At 40.0% G+C, this 22,668-nt stretch overlaps 1 protein-coding gene across 3 annotated transcripts in view; it reads left to right on the top strand.

The window, feature by feature from the left end:
* Positions 1-2,699, top strand: part of LOC146380584 (enhancer of polycomb homolog 1-like) — a 37,217-nt gene extending 34,518 nt beyond the window's left edge. For all 3 annotated transcript variants that reach the window (XM_084939780.1, XM_084939779.1, XM_084939778.1), the window contains one exon: positions 1,002-2,699. In XM_084939780.1, coding sequence (XP_084795906.1) covers positions 1,002-1,074 — 73 coding nt within the window. In that variant the 3' untranslated portion in view covers positions 1,075-2,699. The remainder of the gene's footprint in view (positions 1-1,001) is intronic.
* Positions 2,700-22,668: the final 19,969 nt, after the last annotated feature.

The raw sequence follows: 22,668 nt of genomic DNA, 5'->3' as shown, positions 1-22,668 counted from the left end.
CTCAGTTCTTTTTAGCCCCCATGAAAGAGGTTTTGACTTTCCATTCAGGGGAATTTAATTTTGTTCAGGACATGAAGTGACATTAACAGGCTCCTTGCCTTAACTGCATATTGACTAATGAGGCTTACACATGTACCAGCATTTCCCCGGCACTGACTGGGGAAACACTGGTAACAGCCCAGAGAATCTTTAGCCAAAATATGAGAATTGCTGATCTAAATATCATCAGATAGGCAGCTGGACAGACTTCTTGAAATATTAGGCAGATTTGGCACTCAGAGGTTGCATATTGGATCAATCTGAGTAAAACTCGCTGCTGATCACTACATAGATGACAGTTGGTCACATTTGTAATATCAGTCGGCACTATTCGTTGCTTCAGTTCAAAACTCGAGTTGGAGTTACAATTTTTTTTTAAATATTTTTTCCCCCTGTTGTTTATTGGCGTAGTTGCCACATCACTTCCTTCCGTCCTACCTGTACACACCCTTTCAGAGTTAAAGGATTTCAGCATCATTACACTTTGTGGCATTGCTTTCTGTTCATTTTGTTGTTGTTGTTGTTGTTGTTGTTGTTGTTGTTGTTTTGACTGACTTCACACTGTCACAATCTTTAATTAGTTTACAGCAGAACCAAAGCTGCCCAGACACAACATAAACCTACCTGAATTGAAGAAACATAAACATGCATAGAGGAAGAGATATTTTGATATGTATTCATTCAGTCATCACATATTACACAGACTGTACAAAACAACTCACAAGAGACTTTATTGTAAGATTGTCAGTGTTGCAGAAGTCTCAGATTAACTTTTATATCATGTTTGTTTCGAGATAGGCGCTAAAGCTTTTGCATTACGAGACAGAATCCCTGGTTTAAGTAGTCAGCTGGACCTGGCAGATATGACCAAAATAACTGCCAGCAAGCCACAAGTGGCACAAAGTCTGTGAGAGAAAAGTTTGAAGAACAGCAGGGATTAATGTTTTTCTTTGTCTCCACAGGGAAAATCACGATGAAGAGAAGCCAGCACTGAACAATATAGCAGACAACACAGTGGCCATGGAGGTGACGTAGTAGCGGTGCAGCAAAGAGTCCGCTCTTTAGGTGCTGTGCATCGTAGCATCGGGAATGCAAAAGGGACGGCAGGACTCGGACTCGCAGACGGGACGTGTGGCCGCGGCCGCTCGCAATTCTCATCTCTCTCATACTTTTTAAACCTTTTCTTTCTTCCCTTTTGGGTTTTTTTGTTACTGTTAAAAGTAAAATATTGACACCTGTAAATTATGAATATGGCAAAGTTAGTATCTGTACAGTAACTTCATATTTGTAATATCCTCCCCACCACCCAGTGTATATATACTACTTGAATACAGAACTGTCCATTTGTGATGTTTTGCACTTGGGAGTCAAAGGAAAAAAAAAAGTGAGCCAAGTAACTTGTGGCGAGTGTGAGAGACGTGCGAGTTGTATAGAGAAGAGTTTTATTACATCATGTGCATGGTGCGGAGCCTGCTGTTTTTATCTATTTATTGTGCTGTGTTTACAGTTTCTTTGTTTTGTTTTTTTTTTATTTTTGTTTTGTTTTGATTTTTATTTGTACACTGTACCTTTTGTTGGTTCCTGTGCTGTAGTAAATGTTAGGTAGCTACGGACTCCTGGGTATTTTTGTATATTGTGAACACAAAGCAGGTCTCACCCCCCCCCCCTACAAACACACACACACACACACACACACAGATTTATTTTGGCTCCCCGTGCTTCTCTCTGTGGATCGTGTTAAAATCAGTGGTGACATACATACATACAGACCTGGAGGCCAGGAGAAGTGGGTGGAGGAGGTGGTTGAAGAGGAGGTGGTGTGGTTCCCTCATGGAGAGGCACTCCTCTCTTCAGGGGGCTTCCATTAACATTATCCCAATTACAAGTAACAAAACAGGGATGAAGTCTCTTCCCAGAAGCTTCTGCCGCTTCTGATTTAAGCACTATTGTATTTTCTTTTTTTTGATGGTTTTGATGAATATCAATGCTGCTTTTATATTTTATTTGTTCTTTATGGGGTTGTCCTTCATTTTCATGCAAGCGGAGTCCCCCGTTTTTGTATTTGTTTTATCCCACAAACATTTTTATGTAAAAGAAAATCAGTTATTTTTGTATTTTTTTTTTTCTCTCTCTTGTGGTAAACTTGATTGTAAGCCTTCGTTCATTGAAAGACTTCATTCTTTTGTTTGTTTGTTACTTGTTCATGCATAGGTGATAAGGGAGGTGAATGGACAGTAATCGCTGTACGTGTTTCGTCATTCCAGTTTTTAATAACAAAAAATGCTAATGAAGGGGCAGAGAGTTGTGAGAAAGCATCAGTTCTCTCCTCTCTTCCCCTTTCTTCAAGTTCTTTTTTGTTTATTTCTTTTTTTCTTTTTTTTTCTTTGAAAAAAGAATCTCCAGACGGCTGCAAGGCCAAAAACCACAAGTATTGGGTGCCTTCCTTTGGGGAATTTTATGTTCTCTCTTCTATGAAGAGTTAGGCACAAAGGCAGCATTACTTAGTAGTGCTTCTCGTCTTTGTCAGAATCTGAATGCCCAGTCCAATGGCAGGATATATCCTTGAGGTTTACTTGTCCCACCTGGAGGCTGAAAAGACTAAAAAAAATGTGACAAAACTCACTAAAATAAGACAATAAAGCCCAGGGCATTAAATGTGATTTGTTCAGACCCTTCTTTTATATTTGTGTGTCTGTGTGGGTGTTTTCAAGGTTGCCAAACTGTACAGATAATACAAGTGAGGTTAACTTTGGTTTATCTGCGAGTTTACTTATACATGGTCAGAAATGTAAGGGGTATACTTAGGCACCCACTATCAGGTCAAAAAAATTGTGACACTGAATTCCTCAAGCAGTTTCACTGGTATTTACATTGGAAGTCTTACCGAACAGTATGTTCAAATTACACATATATGAATGTCATAAATAATGTAGGCTATTAGTAGTTTGATATTTAAGCTCTGGCTACATAAGTCGGCCACACCAATGTTTTACCCATGTTTTAAATAAAGTCTTTGGGTTAAAATTTAAGTCAAATTACTAAAACTGACTCGGATCTTTCAAAAATACTCATTACTTTATTCTGTACATGTAAGGAAAGATTGATAGCTCTCACAAGTGTGATTCTTTAGATTTTAGTTGTGAGATGGAGTACTGTACCCCCCCAAAAAAGCAGTGCCCTTAATTTCTTTATTTTTGTTTGGGGTTATTAGTCAGCTTAAACAAACTCTGAAGGTCTTTCAAAGTTTTTCTGTGGACATTGGCTACCTTTTCACTCATTTCAGTCCAGTTTTTGTACTTGAGGGTTTTTTGTTTTGTTTTGCTAAGCTACTTAATGCAAACCTATGAATCATGACCATAAAAGGCACCTAAGTGAAAGGATGAACCAGTGTCTCCATAAAAGAACCAGTTTTAGATTGTAATCCTTAGCCTGCCAGTAACAAAGTGCCTGTCACAAAACACATGATTTGTTCCCATTTCAGTGTAAAGGCCAACACAGGCACAAAATAGCATTTCTGCACCAACAAGGCCCTTCCTGAAGAAATATTAGCCAAAATTCATTATCACTTAGCAGTCCAGTGTGACCTTAAAAGATTGGAGGAAAATAGACAGTTGGAGGACAAAAGAAGTGTCAGGGGTTAAAAAATAAGCTCAGCAGATGAACAATATCTAAAACTGATGTCCTTAAGAAGCGGGTGGCGGGGCAGGGCAGCAAAGACCTGACACAGATCTGACAGATGCATGAGGCCCTTCAGTTGATCCATCTATTGTTCACTGAAGCCTCATCAGAAATGGTCTTGGTGAATAGGTGATTGTTCTAAACGTCCTCTGGCATTAACATCAGCACAAAAACTGTGTGCCATAAGCTTTAAAGCAAGTGTGGCCACTCTTTCAATGATGAGGATGTGCACATCCTGGACGGAGAGGGGCACTGGTTTGTAAAAGGCAGACAGCCACCTCTGAACCAAAGAAGGGGCCTAAGAGTACAATATTTGCCATCTTTTAGTGCTGTGATTGCAGTCATTTCTCCAGTTCTTTGTGAACAGCCCTTGGGATTAATAAGTTGGTTTCAGGATAGTTAATGTGCAATCTTGTGGCTCACTGTTATGCAACTATCTTGTTTATAAGGTTGGGGAACCCTCCAGTCACCCAAGTTTAGGAAGTCAATTTGATGAGTATTTATCAGACTGAAAATGTTGCATCCAGATCAATGAAAAAATGAAATAAATATATGTTAGAAATAATTCTAAAAATTGATAAAAGAGCAGGATGATCTAACTTAATTTATTATCTAATGAAGTGGATATCTCCCCTTGGTGGATTGCAACCTTAAATCAAAGATCTAGTTTAGCCTGCCCAGGACAGCAGCATCAGGGCAGGACCAGGCTTTGGTTAAAGAAGCTAAACTGATCTGCCTTCTAATAGGCCCACCGACCACACCAGGGGCTCTGAGAGTTTGGTGCCTTGTGGTTGGGTGGCAGTCAAGGGGCAAAAATCCTTGCGGTTGACTCTTCAGCTTCCAAAACTAGCTTGAGGTACATGGCATTGACTCCTCCTAGGTGATGTTATTCATGCATGTCCTTCGAGGAGGAGGTCCTGGGGCAGACTAAGGAATCACTAGAGAGATCCATATCTTTTAGCTAGCTTTTAAGCAAGGGATTATTATTGCAAAAAAGGTAATTAGATTACTGTTACTTTCCCGTAAGCACGCTGCGTGACTGCATTACTAAAACCGTGATTTTTTGCGAGAGTGTCTCATGACAGTGACGTGAGCGAGTGCGACGTTCGTGGCAACAGCTGTGTGCAGATCAACAATGGATAATATATCGAGTGCGGGAGAGAGTATGAGCGTGCAGCGTTTAAAGCGTAGAAGTACTGACCTTACTTTGAGTTTGATTCCGTAAAAAGTGACAAAAACATTAGCATCCGCTGCTCACTGCGTGGGAAGAAAACTTCTTTTTACAGCGAAAAAAACCCATAAACTTCCGAGCAAGCACCAAGTACGCTGCCACGTAATGGGAAATTCACAGAGAAACTCGCGGATTCTTCCATTGACCGCTGCGGCACACCTGCACCAGGGCAAACCTCCGCCCGCCCCACTCCTGCTATACAGGTGAAAATAGAGCAACAGGACCGCTGAGTCTTTGATTTTATTTATTTTCTGCTGTGTTTCACTTGCATTTATTTGAAAGACTGAGTGTAAACACAAAACCTATTTTATTATATGTGCTGGAATGTGCAGAAAATAGGTTTAAATGTTAAACAAATTTCTTCCAGTCAGAGAATGTTGCATATAATTTAATTTTTGCTTGATGCATAAAGTTAAAAGATTAAAACTAATAAAACAAAATTTAAAAAGAGACTTTTTCCATTTGATTACATTTTATATGATGGATTATGCAGAAAAAGTAGAACTGGGCTGAAAGATCTATTGCTATTCAGGTTGTAAATCATGTTTTTAAAAAGTAACTAAGTAACTAATTACTTTTGAAAATAAGTAATCAGTAAAGTAACGGGATTACTTTTTGGGGGAAGTAATCAGTAATTAGTTACTGATTACTTTTTTCAAGTAACTTGACCAACACTGGTGATAACACAGTGGCTATGTCGTTGTTTTATATCGTCTATGGTGGGATCACTCTGCAGCATGGTCTCTAGTTACCTTTGTGCAGAGCATATCTAGCTGTTTCCTGTTTTCATGCTAAGCTGATACCTCAGCTACATATTTAATCTTCTCATCTAACCTTTAGCAAGAAGGCAAAGAAGGGGAAATATCACCTTCAAATCTCACCAAACAAATAAGAATACATCTCGCTGGTGCAGAAACGAACACTGTCTGCAACAGCGTCAGTCGACTCAGCGTCCCTTCCTTTATTTACAGTTGGCTCTTTATCAGCGTTCGAGCATGAATAAAACAACACAAATCCAGCGTAGAAACTCAGCAGTGTAGATATCTCTTTCTCATCACGGGCCAAATTACTCCCAAGTTTTTCAATTTAGCTGCGCTGGAGCGCTGCCAGCATTATTCAGTCACAGATTACTCAGTTGCAGAATTGAAATCATTCAACAGTGAGACAACTGGCCCAGTGCACAATCTGCAAGGTGGGCGTTAACCCTGCCACATTTCTCCTCATTACTACAGCAAGCATTTTTTTTTCTTCCTGTTTTCTTGTGGTGAGACTTGAAATAAAGTTGTTTTTCTCATCAGCTCTGAAATATATCACCAGTGTCATCAGGGGGTGAATAGCTGCAACTGTAGCTCATATTTTGATTTTTTCCCCCCATTAAATTCACTGCACACCCCCCACCCACCACAACCACCGCCCCATGGTGACTTATGTGCATGAGTCTGCAGCTGCTTTTTCAGGAGTAATTTAGTATTTAAGGGAGTAAACCATGTGCAAGGTGACCATGTTTTTTTGTTTTGTTTTTTACAGAGGGTTGAGTAATTCATCTTATCACGCTGCATTCTCAGAAGTTTCAAATTTACAGTTTCCTCACACATTTTGTTTTCTGCCAAATTCCTCTATAGTCATAGCACATCATGGGCAAGCGAGATCTAAAGGGGTGATTGGCGTCACAGTGCTGACAGCACTTTGCAGCTGTTGCCCACCCCTGGATCAGATATCCCCATCAGGGTGCAGGGCCGGGCCTGCTAGCACTGCTCACACTTTTTCTGTGTCTCCCAGCAGACAACAGGTGTAAAGCCGGAGGCAGGGCTTCATGTGGTGGTGACTGACGGTCTGGCTCTGTGAAAGGTGACCCCACTTTCCAAGTAACCGAGAGCATAAAATGACACGCACGCCTAATTACTAGCAGGAACGAGGATGTCAGGATTTGAATCAGTTTAACAGCCAAGCGGCGTTAATGTGGGGAGTTTGTTTTCCCCGCTCTGTGGTGGTTAAAAATACTGATCCCAGTGCTGTGGCTTTAGCCGGAGCCTCTCTTCTCGCTGCAGTTTTTTGAACCGTGGCTGAAGTGCTCAGACCCTCTGAAGAGGAAATGACTCACACAGGCTGTGGACGGCAAAGTGCAGCAAAGTACAAGAGCTGTCTTTCTAACAGTGGTTCAGAGGAACTAGAGTGTGAAGAGCTGCGTGTGGACGCTCTTAACCACACAAGAGATGGTTTCATTCTGAATGCTGTGGACTTTAGACTGAGTACCACCGCAGCACTAAAGAAACCGCTTCACTGACTTCATCATTATTCCCCGTGCTAGAAAAGGCGGTCGGAGTCTTTTCCATATATAAATCTTATTTTATTTATTTTACAGTTTGATGGTGGTTATATGGTTACAGACAGCTCTTATATGAACATGCTATGGCACATAAATCTTTCGATATCTACAATCTACATGTTGGCTCTCCTAGTTAATGCACTGAATCAGATACTGAATTTATTTCTACATTTCTAAAACAACATCTTTAGGCTATTTCCATCTTTCTGCATTCATCTATTAATTGCTTTCTGTATTTACAAACTACACATCGTTGCTTTGTATTTTGGTAGGAAGATGGGGAATAGCTGCTGTGATTTATTAAAATGTGCAAGCATATGTAGAGAGACAGAATATAATACTTAAACAGAGTTTGCACAATTAAAAAAAAACTTGAAAATCAGTATTTGGTGTAACCACCTTTATTATTCAACACAGCCTGAACTGTCTTAGACATGTTTTCTTGTGATTTTCTTAAGTAGTCTTAAGGAATAGTTCTCCATACGTTTTGAAAGACATTCAAAGCTCTTCTTTAGATGTTGGCTGCCTTTTATTCCATTTTCTCTCAAGTTGATTCAACATGTCTTCAATCATTTGCCTCCTTTAGGGGTCAGAACAGTGGATCATCTGCCTCCATCTCACCCTGTCTTTTTCTGTCAGACCAACTGTCTGCATGTCCTCCTTCACTACAACCACGAATCTTCTCTGAGGTCTTCCTCTGCACATGTCCGAACCATCTCGACCTTGCCACTCATTCTTTTTCAATTTGAGCTGGACCTCTGATGTTCTCATTTCTAATCTTGTTCATCCTGGTCACTCCCAAAGAAAATCTTAACATTATCAGCTCCATTTCCTCCTAGAACATTACAGCTTTCACCGGATTAGCATGCTTCAACTAGGCATTAATAGCAGAGGCAGCTGTAACTGATCAGTGTCCATCAGGCCTCACCTGACTGCTAACCAGTGAGCGTTTGTGCCCTTGCTAACTTTGAAGTATTTTAATGGAACGAGCTGGGAAATAATATGAGCTGGTGAACAAGCCATCTAAAACCTTTATGCTTCGATTTTGGTGAGTGAAATTCTCCACCCAAAAGTTCAAAGATTGTTTTTTAATAAAGCTAACATTGTGAGGCCTAGGTCCATCTGTTTACTGTCTGTGGTGTCATGCTGCAGCAAGACCATGGTAGAATATTGTGGCTATCTGTTTTGAGAATTTTGGTACAATGTAAATGATACTGTTCCAACAGCTAACTTTACATTAAAGAAGCGCTTCACACTGCTGCTTTTGCTTTTGCTCCTGTCAAACTGTCAACCTTTGACTGCACCTGATTTCCAGTTTCCATGAACAGGTTGAAATGTGAGAGAGAGGTTGTTGTATTTGGTTGCTCTTCAGGCCTGAAAAGCCAAGGAAGATTTAAAGAAAATTGTAAAAGACTTTTCACGGTGCTTTGCTTGAGTCGGAGAAAAGAAGCTACCCTCAAACACACACACTCATGCAGACGCTACATGCCTCCACAGCCTATACTGCAATCTCTTGTTTCATGCCAGTGGCACAAAGGCCTACAATCACTGCACCATTCAGGCTGCCTCAGAGTCAATAAAGTCTTGTCTGAATTTGTTCTCGTATCAAACCACAGAGGCTGTATGCTAATATTATCCCTCAGACAGACTTCTTGTTCCAGTGTTTGGCTCTGGCTTAGTGTTTCGCTGTGCCAGGAATGAGCTGCCACTTTGATGACACATTAAAATATTCCAACACGAGAACAGAGAAATCCATCTCCCCACTGAGTGCTGCCACTCGCAGAAAGGCAGATGCATTGTTGAAGGTGACTGTGGGGGAATGTTAATGAGAGATGGGCTTGTTAGGTTTTTTTTTTTCCATTATGCATCCAGGGGACTTGGCTTTGAAGGTTGCGTGTAGCTGTGTCTGTTTTGTTCTCTGTCTGATAAAAATTTGAAACGGTATTGATCAGACCACAGGAGTGGCTTTTTAGATGGAAGGAAAAACCAGATGAAAGTGGCTTGAATGGAAGTTTTTAACACTGTGGATGCTGGCTTTATATCATGTTTGAAGTTCATCTACAATCGCATGTTCAGTCTTTGAAATTCAACCTTGTTGTGTGGCGAGGCAGTATGAGTATTAAACCAGGGGCATGGGCTTTTAATTATATTTTCCTAGAGAAAATGAATAGTGATAACTGAGAAAAAGCAGTTTTACAGCTTTAAAGCACAAGTCTGAGTTAATCTTGAACAACTGAAGACAAATTCAAGTAATCTTTAGCGTTGCTTTAAGTGTTAAACTCAAGTCCAGACCAAGTCTGAAGTAAAATGCAGGAAGAAATGCAAGTTGTTAATGTTTCCAATAGCTGTGTGTTTCAAAATATTAAGTCCAAGTCAAGTTTTAAGTCTAAATTAACAAAGCTAAAATAATTTCAGACAAGTTTTTCAGCCTGAACTCTCTTAGGTGAGTTTTCTTGTAATTTTTTTACCAGTCTCAAGTCCATGACTGATAAAGTTCCAGTGTGTATTCTATCCAAGTATGCTTTTACTGCACTGGGAGAGTTATTTCATGCGGAAAAATGAAGCTTTCCCAATCAGATGCTTTACAGATGACATGTATTGCATGGTAGATCATATTCTGATGGTACACTTCTTCTTTTGACAAGATCCCCAACACCACTGGCTGAAGTGGAGCCCCAAACAATGACAGAGCCTCTACCTTGTTTTACAGATGGCTGTAGAAACTCGCTGTTGTACCCGTTTCCTGATCTCTATACATTTGGAAGACAACTTGCACCAAAACTTTCACATTTGGATTCATCACTTCATAAGACCCGTTGCCAGTTCAGTTAAACTCTTGTGTAGTTTGGCATACATCAGGCTTTTCTTCCCGTTTCTCCTCCTTAAGAAAAGCTTTTTGAAATCCAGCCTTCCACTGAGACTGGATGTGATGAGGCTTCAACAAAAACTACATGGATCACCTGAATGTTCCGTGCATCTTGTCCTGTACCAGGTCTTTGTTGGATTTTGATCCTGTTTCTTAAAGATATGACTTTCAGATATCATTTATCTGGTTTATCAAGTTTTGTTTTTTTTGTTTTTTTAGGTATGTCACTTCTTTTGTTCTCTACTTCTTCAGTTTTGTCAAATCATTTCAGAACACACTGCTCACCATGCTGAGAGTTTTCAGCCAATAATTCGTTGGGAATGACCTTGTTGGTGCAAAAATGCTATTTTATGCCTGTCAAACTGTGTTATCTTTGGCATTTTTCATGGATTCAAATAAAGAAACTGGAACAAATTGTGTGTTCCTCTCACGGACTGCTAGTAACAAAGTGCCTAAAGACTAAATCTTTGCTAAACTGTTTTGTGCGGATACAACACCGGTTCATTCCTTGAGATCCTTTTCTTAATTTCTCAATTGAGTCAAAGGTCATTGTTAAGTTGCTTAACAAACGAACAAAAATATTCCTCTGAAAATGGTCTTTGCCATGGTTATTTCTCCCATTATAACCATTAAATTTTATTTGAATTGTACAGTTTCTGGTTGCCACATTGTTGCTGACCCTCATTTCAGGTCTGCCTGACAGAGACAGGTCTTAGTGTTAGACAAGTACTGAGTACATAAATCTGAAGTAATTTGAGGCTTGCATTTGAGGATGCAAACAGTTTCTCTTTAACTACCCTTTAATAGTGTTGCATAGCCTTGAATATTCCATACTGAATTAATCACTGCACTGTTGATTGAAATTCTTAAGGTTTCTCATTGTTGTTAAGTCTTTATAAAATCTTTCAGAGGTCTAAATTAACATTGATGACAACCTCAGCTCCAGCATAACCCCAACTCTAATCCTAGGCAATCCCTGTGTGTGATTTTTGTATTTTTAAAATAGTTTTCTCAAGTCTTGGCAATCAGGGAACAAGGAAAAAATAATCAGTCTAACTGATGCATATCGAAAACTATTCACATTCCTTACTAGGGTTAGGGTTGTCATCTGTGACGTAGACCTCAGAGGGTTGAGATAGAAGAGTATGAACAAGTCTCAAAACCACTTTTTTTTTTTTTTTAAAGTTTAAACTGAACTAAACTCTCTACTTTCGCATTTGATTTTTAGTGATTTGTATCGGGCAACTGTGCAAACACACAGTTCAAAAGATTTTGGTCAGCATTGATTGGTCTGATGTAATGGTCTTGCTCGAAAACATCTGGATTGAAGCTTCTTGAAGTTACAGTCCATGCTTACAGTTCAAGGAGAGACCCATAGATTATCAATCTGCTGTGAATGAGAGACCATTTATTTCGCAATGTAGTCACGTCACGTCTCCTCACATAGAGATGGGACTAAATTCATTCAACTCCATAAATGTAGCTCTCCGCCTCCCCCTTCGTGCTCCCATTTTCATTCTCTTTTCATCACAACCCTCAGCTACATTCACCTCAGTAAAATTAAAAAAAAAAAAACACCACTGCAGTGCAGTTAATGGGCTCTGTTCATCAGAATGAAATATGTATGTCAATTTGTTTTAATTTCCACCTCATAGCTTTCACTCTTTTTTTTTTTTTTTTTCCTCCTTTTTGTAATGAAAATGTAATTTCACTCTTCTTCTGAGAACATGTAATTGGGGTCTTGGCACAACTTCCTGTTGAACACTTTTAATTGAAATGTATTTTTCTGTTCCTTTCACAACAATTGCAATGTTATTACTTATTATAACTTATGTTATAACTTATGCAGTTATTACTTCTGCCACCAGAACCTCTTGGAGTGTCCTCTGGCATTAGGAACATGTATCCACTTGGCCTTGTGAGTTTCAGCGTGGAGTGTCTGTGGATCTGGTTTGTTCCAGTTGTTGTTGCTGGGGAGTTTAGGAGCCGGTTCAAGCCTTTGGGCTCTTTGTCGTTCCTGAGCAGTTTTTGTAGTGTGGCAGGGTGCATTGTCTGGCAATTATGGGGCTTGTCATGCAGGATAATTGCCAAAACCCAAGGTTTTCCATCAGTGTGGTATCCATTTCACCTGTCAGTGGTTTTAATGGTCCAGCTGATGTGGGTAGAATATGACAAATATTTTGTCTTCTTTAACAATTCTTAAGTAACACATTTATCCAGTCTTGAAGAATGTGTTGTTGTGGGGGGTGTTTTGTACGCTGACATTTGTCGGGCTGGAAAGGGTTTCTTGTCTTCACACTGCAGTTTATTGATGATGTGTTGATCAAATTCTATACTACTCACTAATCGCTTGACTGCAAGCAACTGACAGTCATTGTTTCAAATTGTTCAGCCATTGCTTTAAATTGAGAATCAATGAATACTTACACACAACACAACAGAAATCCACACACACTTGGGTGCCTGATGCCTGAGTACCACAAAGCGGGTAGCTGCAAATAAAAGACAGAAATATAATTTTCAAGTCGTGCACATCTGAAAACTAACATAATTAACAATTTGTCCATTATTTGTAACTTATAGGAATCATCAAGCATGTGCTTGAAATGTCACAAAACGAGGATAAACTCATTTTCCTTTGAGCGCACTGATTATCTGTGCAGGGATCAATTTGCCTTTGCTTTCTGTGCCAGCCTGTTCATTTCTCAGGGTGTCAAACTCTGTTTCAAAGACATGTATAAGGTGTCCTTTGACGTTTGTGCCATGAAGCACCAGGCTTTGCTATGGTCTGTCACTCCCAAATTGTCTCACATGGATGCTTCGGATCATATTGAAACACACTCTCAATGCACAGTTTTTCAGCATGCACTGTCAGTGTTGTGTCATATTTTAACCCGAATTTCTATATTTTCCTAAATCTAAGTAGTTTTTAGGACCCAAAAAGCCAGTAAAAATGATTCACAAAACACAACCCCCCATCTCCAAGCTGTCAACATTATAATCTACAGTACTAACACCCCTCCAACCTTCTACTGCAAAATTTATTAAGAGGGACTTCCCTCTCATTGTCCAGTACTGCCCTGGCTAGTGACATGAGACACAATATCTGGCATTTAGACTCTCTTACATAGAAAAGCAGAGTCCAACAATGATAGGAAGTAGGACAGGACCCCCAGGAGTGTAGACACTGATAAAGACCATCAGGGGGAGACTTAAACCCTTTCTCTATATGGCCAGGTTGAGGTGGGGAGGAGGTGAGACGGGTCTGAATCTGATGGGCGTGAGTTGCTTTGAGCTATGGATTTGCGGAACAAAACACATTATGGGCTTGTCTGCGATTCGGACATGGAACTGCTTCCACCCTAAGTGAGAGATCAAGTCCATGGCTTAAAGAAAGACAATATTTAATAGTTCACAATGTTAAAAGATTGTTTTGTTTTGTTTTTAATCGTGCAAAAATGCTGACTTAAATAGACGGGGGTAAAAAAAAAAATCACAGAGAACCAAGCCCGGGCAAAAACAAACGAAGAGGGGGAGAAGGCTTTAAGCCAGCTATGTAGAGCACCATCAGATTATGAAATCAAGACTGCTGGTAACTCCCATCTCAATTAAAAATGAATAAACAAATCTTGAAAAATAGTTTTTTGTAAAACAAAAGGCTAATGCTGCCCCTCAACTGCTACACTTCCTCTGGCTTCTTATGCAGATGGGCGAGCCGCCACAGCTAATCAGCACTAAAGCAGCATAAACACAGGAAGCAATTAGCTCAACCCACATCGCTTTGGTTCCTAGCAAACATTCCAGGCTTCGGCTGCATAGGTAACCCTCTAATGTAATTGCCATCTTGTCTTACGTCTCCCTGCAATATCCCTTATTCACATTAGTAGTCACATCAACCTGGAACTTGCCCATTTCATATCACCATTGGATGTTTTGTTTTGATTTGGCCGACTATCACTGACCTTTGACGGTCTATGGTTTATGTCTAGTGGTCTGTGAAGAGCACTAGACACTTTGTCTGGTTTTTAAATCAGCTACCACTTTAAATGTGCTGGTCCATTTAGATGCAAGTAACATTCAACTATGCCATCAGGATCTGTCAGAAGTCCAGTATTTGAGACCCTGAAATGAAAAATTATAATTTTGCAAAGCAGTTCTACAAATGCTCACAACACAAGGCTTTGCTGGCTTTGGCTATCCATGTCTGTTTAATAAAATGCAATTTCTGGGCTAATGAAAATCCACAAGTCCAAGTTATTTGAACATAAAGCAAAAGCTAACCTATATTTGCCCACAATACTTTTCTATGACGTTCTTCGGTAGCTTGTTCCAGCATTTCAGCATGGACAGGGTGCGTAAAATGTGCCCTAATGAATACAAAAGATGACCAAAAATACAATACAATGACCCAGTTTGTAAAAAAATAAATAAAATGAAACACTTTCCCTTTGATAGCGCTCCACAGGGCCTTTGACCTATTGAAGAATAACAATGGAGCAATCCGATAGGGTAACATTCAGCGTGCAATGAGGTAAGTGTCGGATTATTGATCTGGCACCAAAACCTCCCCCTTTACAACTTTGATCACCAGGTCTGTGGAGCTGCTGCTCTGCCCACTCATCACCGAATGTTTTGCACCAACACTCAAGTGTCCTCCCCCGGACTCTCTCTCACACACGCACGCACACACACTCTCTTGATAGTTTTCAGAAAAGACAATCTTTGCTCTGAGACGAGGCGAGGAGTGAAGTGACCTTTCAATCATTCCTCCGGGGACGGTGAGGGGCGGAGCTTCTCCCTGACAGAAGATTGGAAAAACGCCTGCCCAGATTTTGTTGCTAGGCAGCGAGACCCAGCAATGACAGTGTGTCAACAATAAGAAGAGAATGAGAAATAGATTGCGCCTGGTCGCTTGAGATGAGAGGGCATTTGATTCATGGCTGCTCTGTGTGTGAGCTCCTACCGTTGTTCTGGGCAGTGTTGAAACACTTATTTTTCCTTTATGTCAAACTCATATTGAGATGATCCTCACCTCAAGTTTAACCATGTGAAAACACAACAGAGGCAGGTTTTGCGTTGGTTAATGGTGCTTTGGAGGATCTAAACTGTACATCACAAATGGCTGATGGTTTATAATGTATTCTTTAATCTTGAGCTTTTTAGCAGTATGTAACAGCATTATACTGATGTAGTTTTTTTTTTTCAATTAGGTAGAAATGTACTCCTAAAAAGGTTCTAAAAACCCATTACATTTCTTACTTAACAATTTGGATGATCATTAAGGTAACAACGCTTTTTTTGGGGGGGGGCATCTCACATTTTATGTTTATTTCATGTTTTTCTCAGAGCTCTTCTCTTGGCCAGCCACAGAGTGAAAAAAATCTCTTATGACATACATCTATACATCTATTTACTAATGGACACATTGGTGTTTGAGGGTTTAGTTTTAGTTGGTTTTTCTTTTCTCTGTGGTTGTCTTTGCCCTCCCAGGTTTTTTTTTTTTTTTTTTTTTTTTTTTTTTTTTTTTTCTTCTTCTTCTTCTTCTTCTTCTTCTTGTTGTTGTTGTTGTTGTTGTTGTTGTTGTTGTTGTTGTCATCAAGCTTCTAGCATCCAGCCTTAAAAGCAACAACTTCCAGCTCCTGAGGCAGCAAAACAGCCCCAGGTCAACACAATACAACCACCATATTTTACGGTTGGCGTGATTTTCTGAAACGCTGCGTTACTTTTACACCACATGTAATCCGACACACACCTTCCAAAAAGTTCAACTTTTGTCTTAGCAGTCCACAGAGTGTTTTCCCAAAAGTCTTGGGGATCATCACGATGTTTTCTGGCAAAACTGGGATGAGCCTTTATATAATCCTTTTGTTCAGCAGTGGATTTTGTCTTCTAACTGTGCCAAACACGCCTTTTTTTTCGCCCAGTCTCATAATTATGGTGGCGTCATGAACACTGACCTTAACTGAGTCAGAAAGTTGAATTTAATTACTGGAATAAGACAGGAACTCAAACAGCAAATAATTGCAACTAAGGTCTACAGAAGAACATCTCTTAATTCAGGCTGATTCTGCTGAAGTAATGATGTGGGAGATATTTTACAGGCACACTTTGAGTGTGTTAGTACCGACTAATCAAGATTTCACAGAATCTGCAAAAACTGGATGCTGCTTATGGTCTAAGTCAACATGGAAGTGCTTAAAACCAGCATTTAAATTTTTTTATTTTGTATTTTTTACGGCCACCAGGTGGTGATAACAGTGGGAGCAAAGTTACTGTCATGCTTCTGCACCTTTCATTGATGGATGTAAGTTAAATAAAAGATGATTCCCAAATAAGTGGCACACAGCGTTTAGCATTCATTAAAATCTGGAAAGCAGTTTCTGCAGTCTAAATCAGTGCAGTATTGATTTTAATGTGTCTATCAGAGTAGAGAAGACTTCCAGACTTCATACTGAGTTGGAATCTGAGGTTTCTATAGGTTTTGTTTTTGCAGAGCTAGCCGTCTGTGGTGAGACGAAGCACAGAAAAATGAGTTGTACTGATGTCTTAAATGGGAGTTTGATCACTTCTTAATAGTTCATTGCCTCTTTCAGAGCCCATTACCCTTGAGAGAATTGTCATTGTGGTGGGAGCCTCATCTGCAGTGCAGGTGTTGTTCATATTGATGGTGCAAAATTCAATTCAAAGAGGAAAAAAGAATCCTAAAAGAATTCTTTTACTAAAAGAATCCTGTTTGACAATGTGCTTTGTTGAATACTTGTTCTGTACTGAATCTTTGTGTATTTCAAGGACAAAAACAATGACTCACAAACATGTTAAAAGTTGATTTCTTTCTGTGACTTATCAAAGCAACCAGCCAAGCTTCAGTAGGTACAAAAATTTGTCTGGTTAGATAAACGATGTAATTTAAACATGAGTTGAGTTGATGTTGGGTTCCACATCTTAGGATGTCCAGGAAATACACTCTTGTTGGATTTAGCATTTTTTTGTTGTTGTTGTTTGTTTTATCTTCATCCAGTGTAAGGAAAGGAGAAGGATAAGAAAAAAGAAATGATTAAGAGTGGGAGAAATGACAGGCAAGGAATCACACTTGTCTGTGATGGTGGTGGGGCTGAAACAGCATGAGACAAAGTGAACGTGCAGGAGGGGGGCAGAGAGATGATGGAGAGAGAGATGGACGAGTGTGGAGAGTCCCTCAAAGGAACCACAAGTGGCCCACTGTTCCCCTGCAGCAGCACCTGCCTCGCCACCTCCCTCCTCTTCATTAACCAGCAACAGAACACTTCTTAAGGCCAGTCAAAGGGAGGCGGGGGATGGTTATTAAGTGTGTGTGTGTTTGTGTGTGGATTTGCAACAGTGCACATGTGTGTTTATGAGCTCACAAAGACGGCCTTTTACTGTTCACATGGGTAGGTTCTGCCAGGTAATTCATGGTGGAAAAACAACAAAAAAACAACTAACTGAATTTCACTCATAGGTTTAGGTTGTCAATTTAGTCCTTTAGGTAGTACCAGATAACATATAGGAGACTAATAACAAGATTATTGTCTAAATCAGCGGTCCCCAACCCCCGGGCCTCGGACCGGTACCGCTCCGTGAGTCGTTTGGTACCGGGCCGCGAGAGTTGAGGCTCAGGTGTGAAATGTATAGTTTTCAGGGTTTTTATCGGTTTTCAGCGTTCTTTTGTTATCGTTTTTATCGTTTACTCGGTTTTCCTGGGTCTTTTCACGTGTGTTATGAATAAATTTTCTTTTTTTCAGTACCGGTACTAGTTTTTTTTTTTTTTTTTTTGTATTTATCCGCGACACCTTAAAGGCCGGTCCATGAAAATACTGTCGGGCATAAACCGGTCCGTGGCGCAAAAAAGGTTGGAGACCGCTGGTCTAAATTATAGGAGTAACTGCACATACTGCCAGCTATAATATTGTTGGCAGCTAATAAACCTAACATCACCTCTATGAGTTGATGAAATGTCTTTTTTGATTGATGAGCCCATCTACAAGATACGGCATTGTTCACAAGATAGTTCTAATGTCGAAAGTAAAAACACAAGGTAATAAGCACAAATATTGATTTTTATTGGGCTCTAACTTTTGAATTCTTTAGCCAGCTGTTAGAGCTAATCATGTTAGGCTATTTCGTCTTGTTCACAAAGTGTGTTGTGGAGGAAAAAAAAAAACAGCAGCAGGTTTGATCCAGGAGTTGAAGTTTTATCACGACAGCTTTGGTACATATTTCAGGATGTCAGGGGAGCAGACTGAGCTCTTTGGCAAAGTTAGCAGCAGAGAAATAATTTCAGAGAGCTGACTGACCTGGAACAGCATTTAGCCATGTGTTGATGTAAAACAGTATTATTTTACTATTTCCATATCATTGCCTATTCAGTACCGGTGCGTGTTTTAAGCTACAAGCACTCTTGTTGCCAAATGCAGTTGTCTGATTAGTCAGATATTATTATTCACATGAGAAAAACTGGAAAAATCTAACTTGGTCATAAAAATTAATGCTGCAAATTCATGCGAATAGATGCGGAGAGTGTGAAAATATTTTAACACATGTAAGCTGAACATAGCTGAACATATGAGCTGTTGTGCTATAGCAGTGAAATACATCCTTCTTTTAATGTTAACAAAAAAGAAAATACAACTTACTTAAAGCTCCATGCACTCACTTTAATCATTTCAACTGCTTATAAACTCCAATATCTAATTAACCTACCACAAGACAGCAACTCAGTGCATTTAGGCATGTAGACATGCTCAAGATGGGGCGGTCTGCTTCTCTCCACCCCAGGGAAAAGGGTAACACTACCTGGGTCTGGGTGCAGTTTCCCCCTCTAGGGGCAAGGATACCTATACTTGAGGTATAGAGTACGCTTGGGGAGTATGATTGAGTGTACAGTGTCTATTTATGTCTGTCTTCACGTTGGGTGAGTGCTGAGTAATTGCATATGAGAGCATGAGGGTGGGAATGGATGTTCGTATCTGTGTGTGCCTGTATGTCTGTGTCTATAAGTCAGGTCGGGTATCAGAAGCCACCTCTCTAAGGACATCTCAGGCCCTCCAATCTCCCCACCACCACTCCCCCTGCCAGTGGCAGGCGCCCTCAGACATCGGTGCATTGGTGGTTCTTGGTGTCTGCACCAGCTCCCTCCTGGTGGCTGCTTGTCGGGGTCTGGAGCCTGGGGCTCGCTTGGGCCTCTTCGGGAGTGAGGTGCCCTCGGCCTCTCGGCCTGGGGCTTGGTCACTCTGGCACTGAAAATGCTGACTCTGGCTGCCGGTGGAGCTCATGGGCACTCTGAGGGTCTCTGGATGTCTGGAGCCTGGATCTCCTCCATACGTGCTTCATGCCTATGGCTCCCCACACCCTCTAGCAGATGGTTACATGAAGGAACCTTTTAAATACAAGCGCGCTCATGCTCACAGGTGTACACACGGGTGCTCACACACACAAACTACACCCTTTTTGGCTCCTACCTCAAAGCACACTGTGCGCCGTTGATCTTACGTGCTGCACAATAATATTCACTATTTAGTATTTACTGTTATAGTCACATAGATTATCGCGATGATGTTGTTTATTATATTGCTCTATTTTTTGGCTTGTTTTCTCTTTTTTCTTTCTCAACAGGTGATCCAGGTGACTGATATATGTATTTTCTGTCTGTTTGTTTTGTTTGTTTTTGTTTTTTGCCTTTTTTATCACCGTTCCTCTTCCCCGCTGTTTTTCTTTCCCTACCTCTCTTTCTTTCTCCCTTTTATTACCCCCAGTCATGTCTGTCCCATGTGTAGCAAGTGAAAATAAAATAAAATAAACAATAAAAACAAAGGCCAATCAAATGGCCCAATATGGTCCACTTAAAGTAAACAAAAAAAAAAAAAAGACATACTCAAAATGCCCTGCTAAAGTTCAAACTGGGCATATCTGAATGACATCTTTATATCACTTATTGCAACCAATGCAGAAGAGTCTCTCTGAACACACAGCCATCAAACCTTGAAGCAGAAGTTGACGTAAACCAGTGTAATATGCTGGTTATTTCACTTTTTAGCTGCCAGCCTTAATTGAATGCGCTACTTACTAATAATCTGTAACAAAAATGGCAAGGTTAGAATGACAACATCCTCAAGCCTTGGACCTCAGTTTAAATTAGCGGTGGTATAAACTTTAGATGTGTTATTGACTTCCCCTATCTTCCTTGAAAACCAATGCAGACGAACAAAAGAGGAATTTTTGAAAAGCAATTTCTTACAAGGGCGAATCCAGCAGCCAGTCAATGACAGGCCGAGTCTTTGCGTGCTGCCTGTTGGAGATAATTACACCACAGATAATTGGCTTGTTGATTTGGATCCATTAGTGAAGCCTACTGCTTTCCAAGAATGCATGACTGTTCCCTTTATTTTCATTCTTGCTGCAGATTGAAAAAAAAAATGCTTTTTGAGGACTGTTGCTGGATTCTGGGGGAAAAAGGAGCGTTTCCAGTGAAGATCACATTCAGTGTGCAATGAGTAGAAGTCCTCAGTGACCATTTTCAGTTGAAGTTGACGTTTACTTCCTGCTTTTGCTAGATTTAGCTTCAAACTTGTAGCACAATTTTAAATGTAGACAGCCATAACCTTGCTATTCTAAAAGAAGTCAGATGACAGCATTAAGGTTGGCTGAAGTCAGCATTTTCAGTTGCATTGATCATCTTAGAGAGATAACCAGCTGATTGGAAATTAGATGAATGATCTGCTATCAAATATCCATTTTTTAAAACTTCTAATTAATTGGTAGAAATTAATCAATAACCTCTTAAAGGCTTACAATCCTTGTTTTTCCCCAAGAGACAGGGCTGACATGGTAGGCTCCTGTTACAGATGCACTCCACAAAAATGCAGCGTCCATGGTTGGTATGATATTCTTCGCTGTCATTGCTGGGCGCTTTAACCCTTTCACGCACAGTGGTCACTACAGTGAGCAGCTATTCAAAGGCTGTTTTCTTGTATTGGTGTCAGTGTTGATGGTATACTTGTACATAAACCACTACATTGGACACTGATGTGTCACTTCATACCCTGCCACCCACCTCGTTTAATGCTACTATAGATGTATGATGTGTTTCATTGTAATTATTGTTATTTAATCCTGTCATGCATGAATTATGACAACCTCAATCAGGATTTTTTCTCAAGTATTTTTATTCATCTTTAGGCCTGAAAACATGAATAAAAATACTTAAGAAAAAAATCCTGATCACTTGTGTCAAGCATGAGAAAAGAGAGACACTGGTACGCTAATGTGTCTTATGCTTGTTGTTATGTGTCAGTGACAATCTGTGGTTATTGCTTCCTGTTTCGATGTCCCTTAAGTGTCTTTGTGTCATTTCTCCAGTAAGCACATTTTATTTTAAAGCCTGTCTTTCACTGTCCGAAGTTGCCATTACACTTGGGCTCAATTCCAATCCGACTCCTGCACCGCCCAATTCCAGGATTAATGTAGCTCCATGTGGAGTCACATCACACCTGCGGCTGCTGAAGGATCACTTAATTTAGTTAAAGAGTAGCAGGTTTGAGAAACAGCACCTTGCAATTAGCATCTTCAGAAAGTCATACCATTAATAGATGTCTCGTTAAGATTATGTTCAGCACTTACTGGCAAATGCAGGTATTCAAAAAAAATACCAAAAATTTGTAAAAGACAGGTATGCAACACATACAAGCTTGCATCTGTGCAGGCCTCCAAAAACAAAAACCAACTGCACATAGGTCAACATGAATGGCACGGTACATGGGTCGAATGCTGAATGGTTTGACAGTTGACCAAAACGGGAAGGGAGTAAAAAAGGAGTTAACTATAAAATGGAGAAGTTCATAAAATATCTTTTAATTGCTTTTAACTGTCACTTTCACTTTCTTTTTATGTTATAACTTTATTATAACTTTAATTTTTCTCTGTACCATGCAACAGCAACACAAGCAAGAGTAGCCCATGGGGTTGGTTGTTTGTGACGCTGCTCTGATGATAGTAAACAGTAACAACAACATGTAAATGACAATCTGTAAAGTTGTGTGTTGCACCATGAACTATGCACCACAACTATCGTGTACTCTTCGAAAACGGAATTTATGACATTTAACGGAGTTAGAAGTTAGCAGGAAGTTAGCTCGCTAGCTTCTATCTAAATACAATATAGCATGTCCTGACTGCGGGGTTTTGGAAACAAATTAAAATGTACAGCTCTGTTATCACTTCCAACATAAATGAAGACAGAAAACTAAACAGCAGTGACGTTTGTAGGGTTACTGAAGTTTGGCTAGCTGGTATATAATGATGTGCTACGTGACTGCTAGCGACACAGCTATGTTAGCATAATATAAACAAGCTAACTTTTTTTCCACTCGATAAAAGTTAACGTGAGTGTTCTCGGTGGTCAGGAACAAATGTAATCGCATGGCAGGATGCTGTAAAAGGACCAAACTTCAGCCAGGAGAACAACTGAGATAATCCATCCACAATACGAGGTTAGTCATTCATATACTGCTGCAT

The sequence above is a fragment of the Perissodus microlepis genome, chromosome 9 (assembly GCF_051167445.1).
Source record: "Perissodus microlepis isolate ML-2025 ecotype Zambia chromosome 9, ASM5116744v1, whole genome shotgun sequence".
In the NCBI taxonomy this organism is placed as follows: Eukaryota; Metazoa; Chordata; class Actinopteri; order Cichliformes; family Cichlidae; genus Perissodus; species Perissodus microlepis.
Note: the sequence above shows the minus strand (reverse complement) of the source record. Positions and strands in the feature narration are given on the sequence as shown.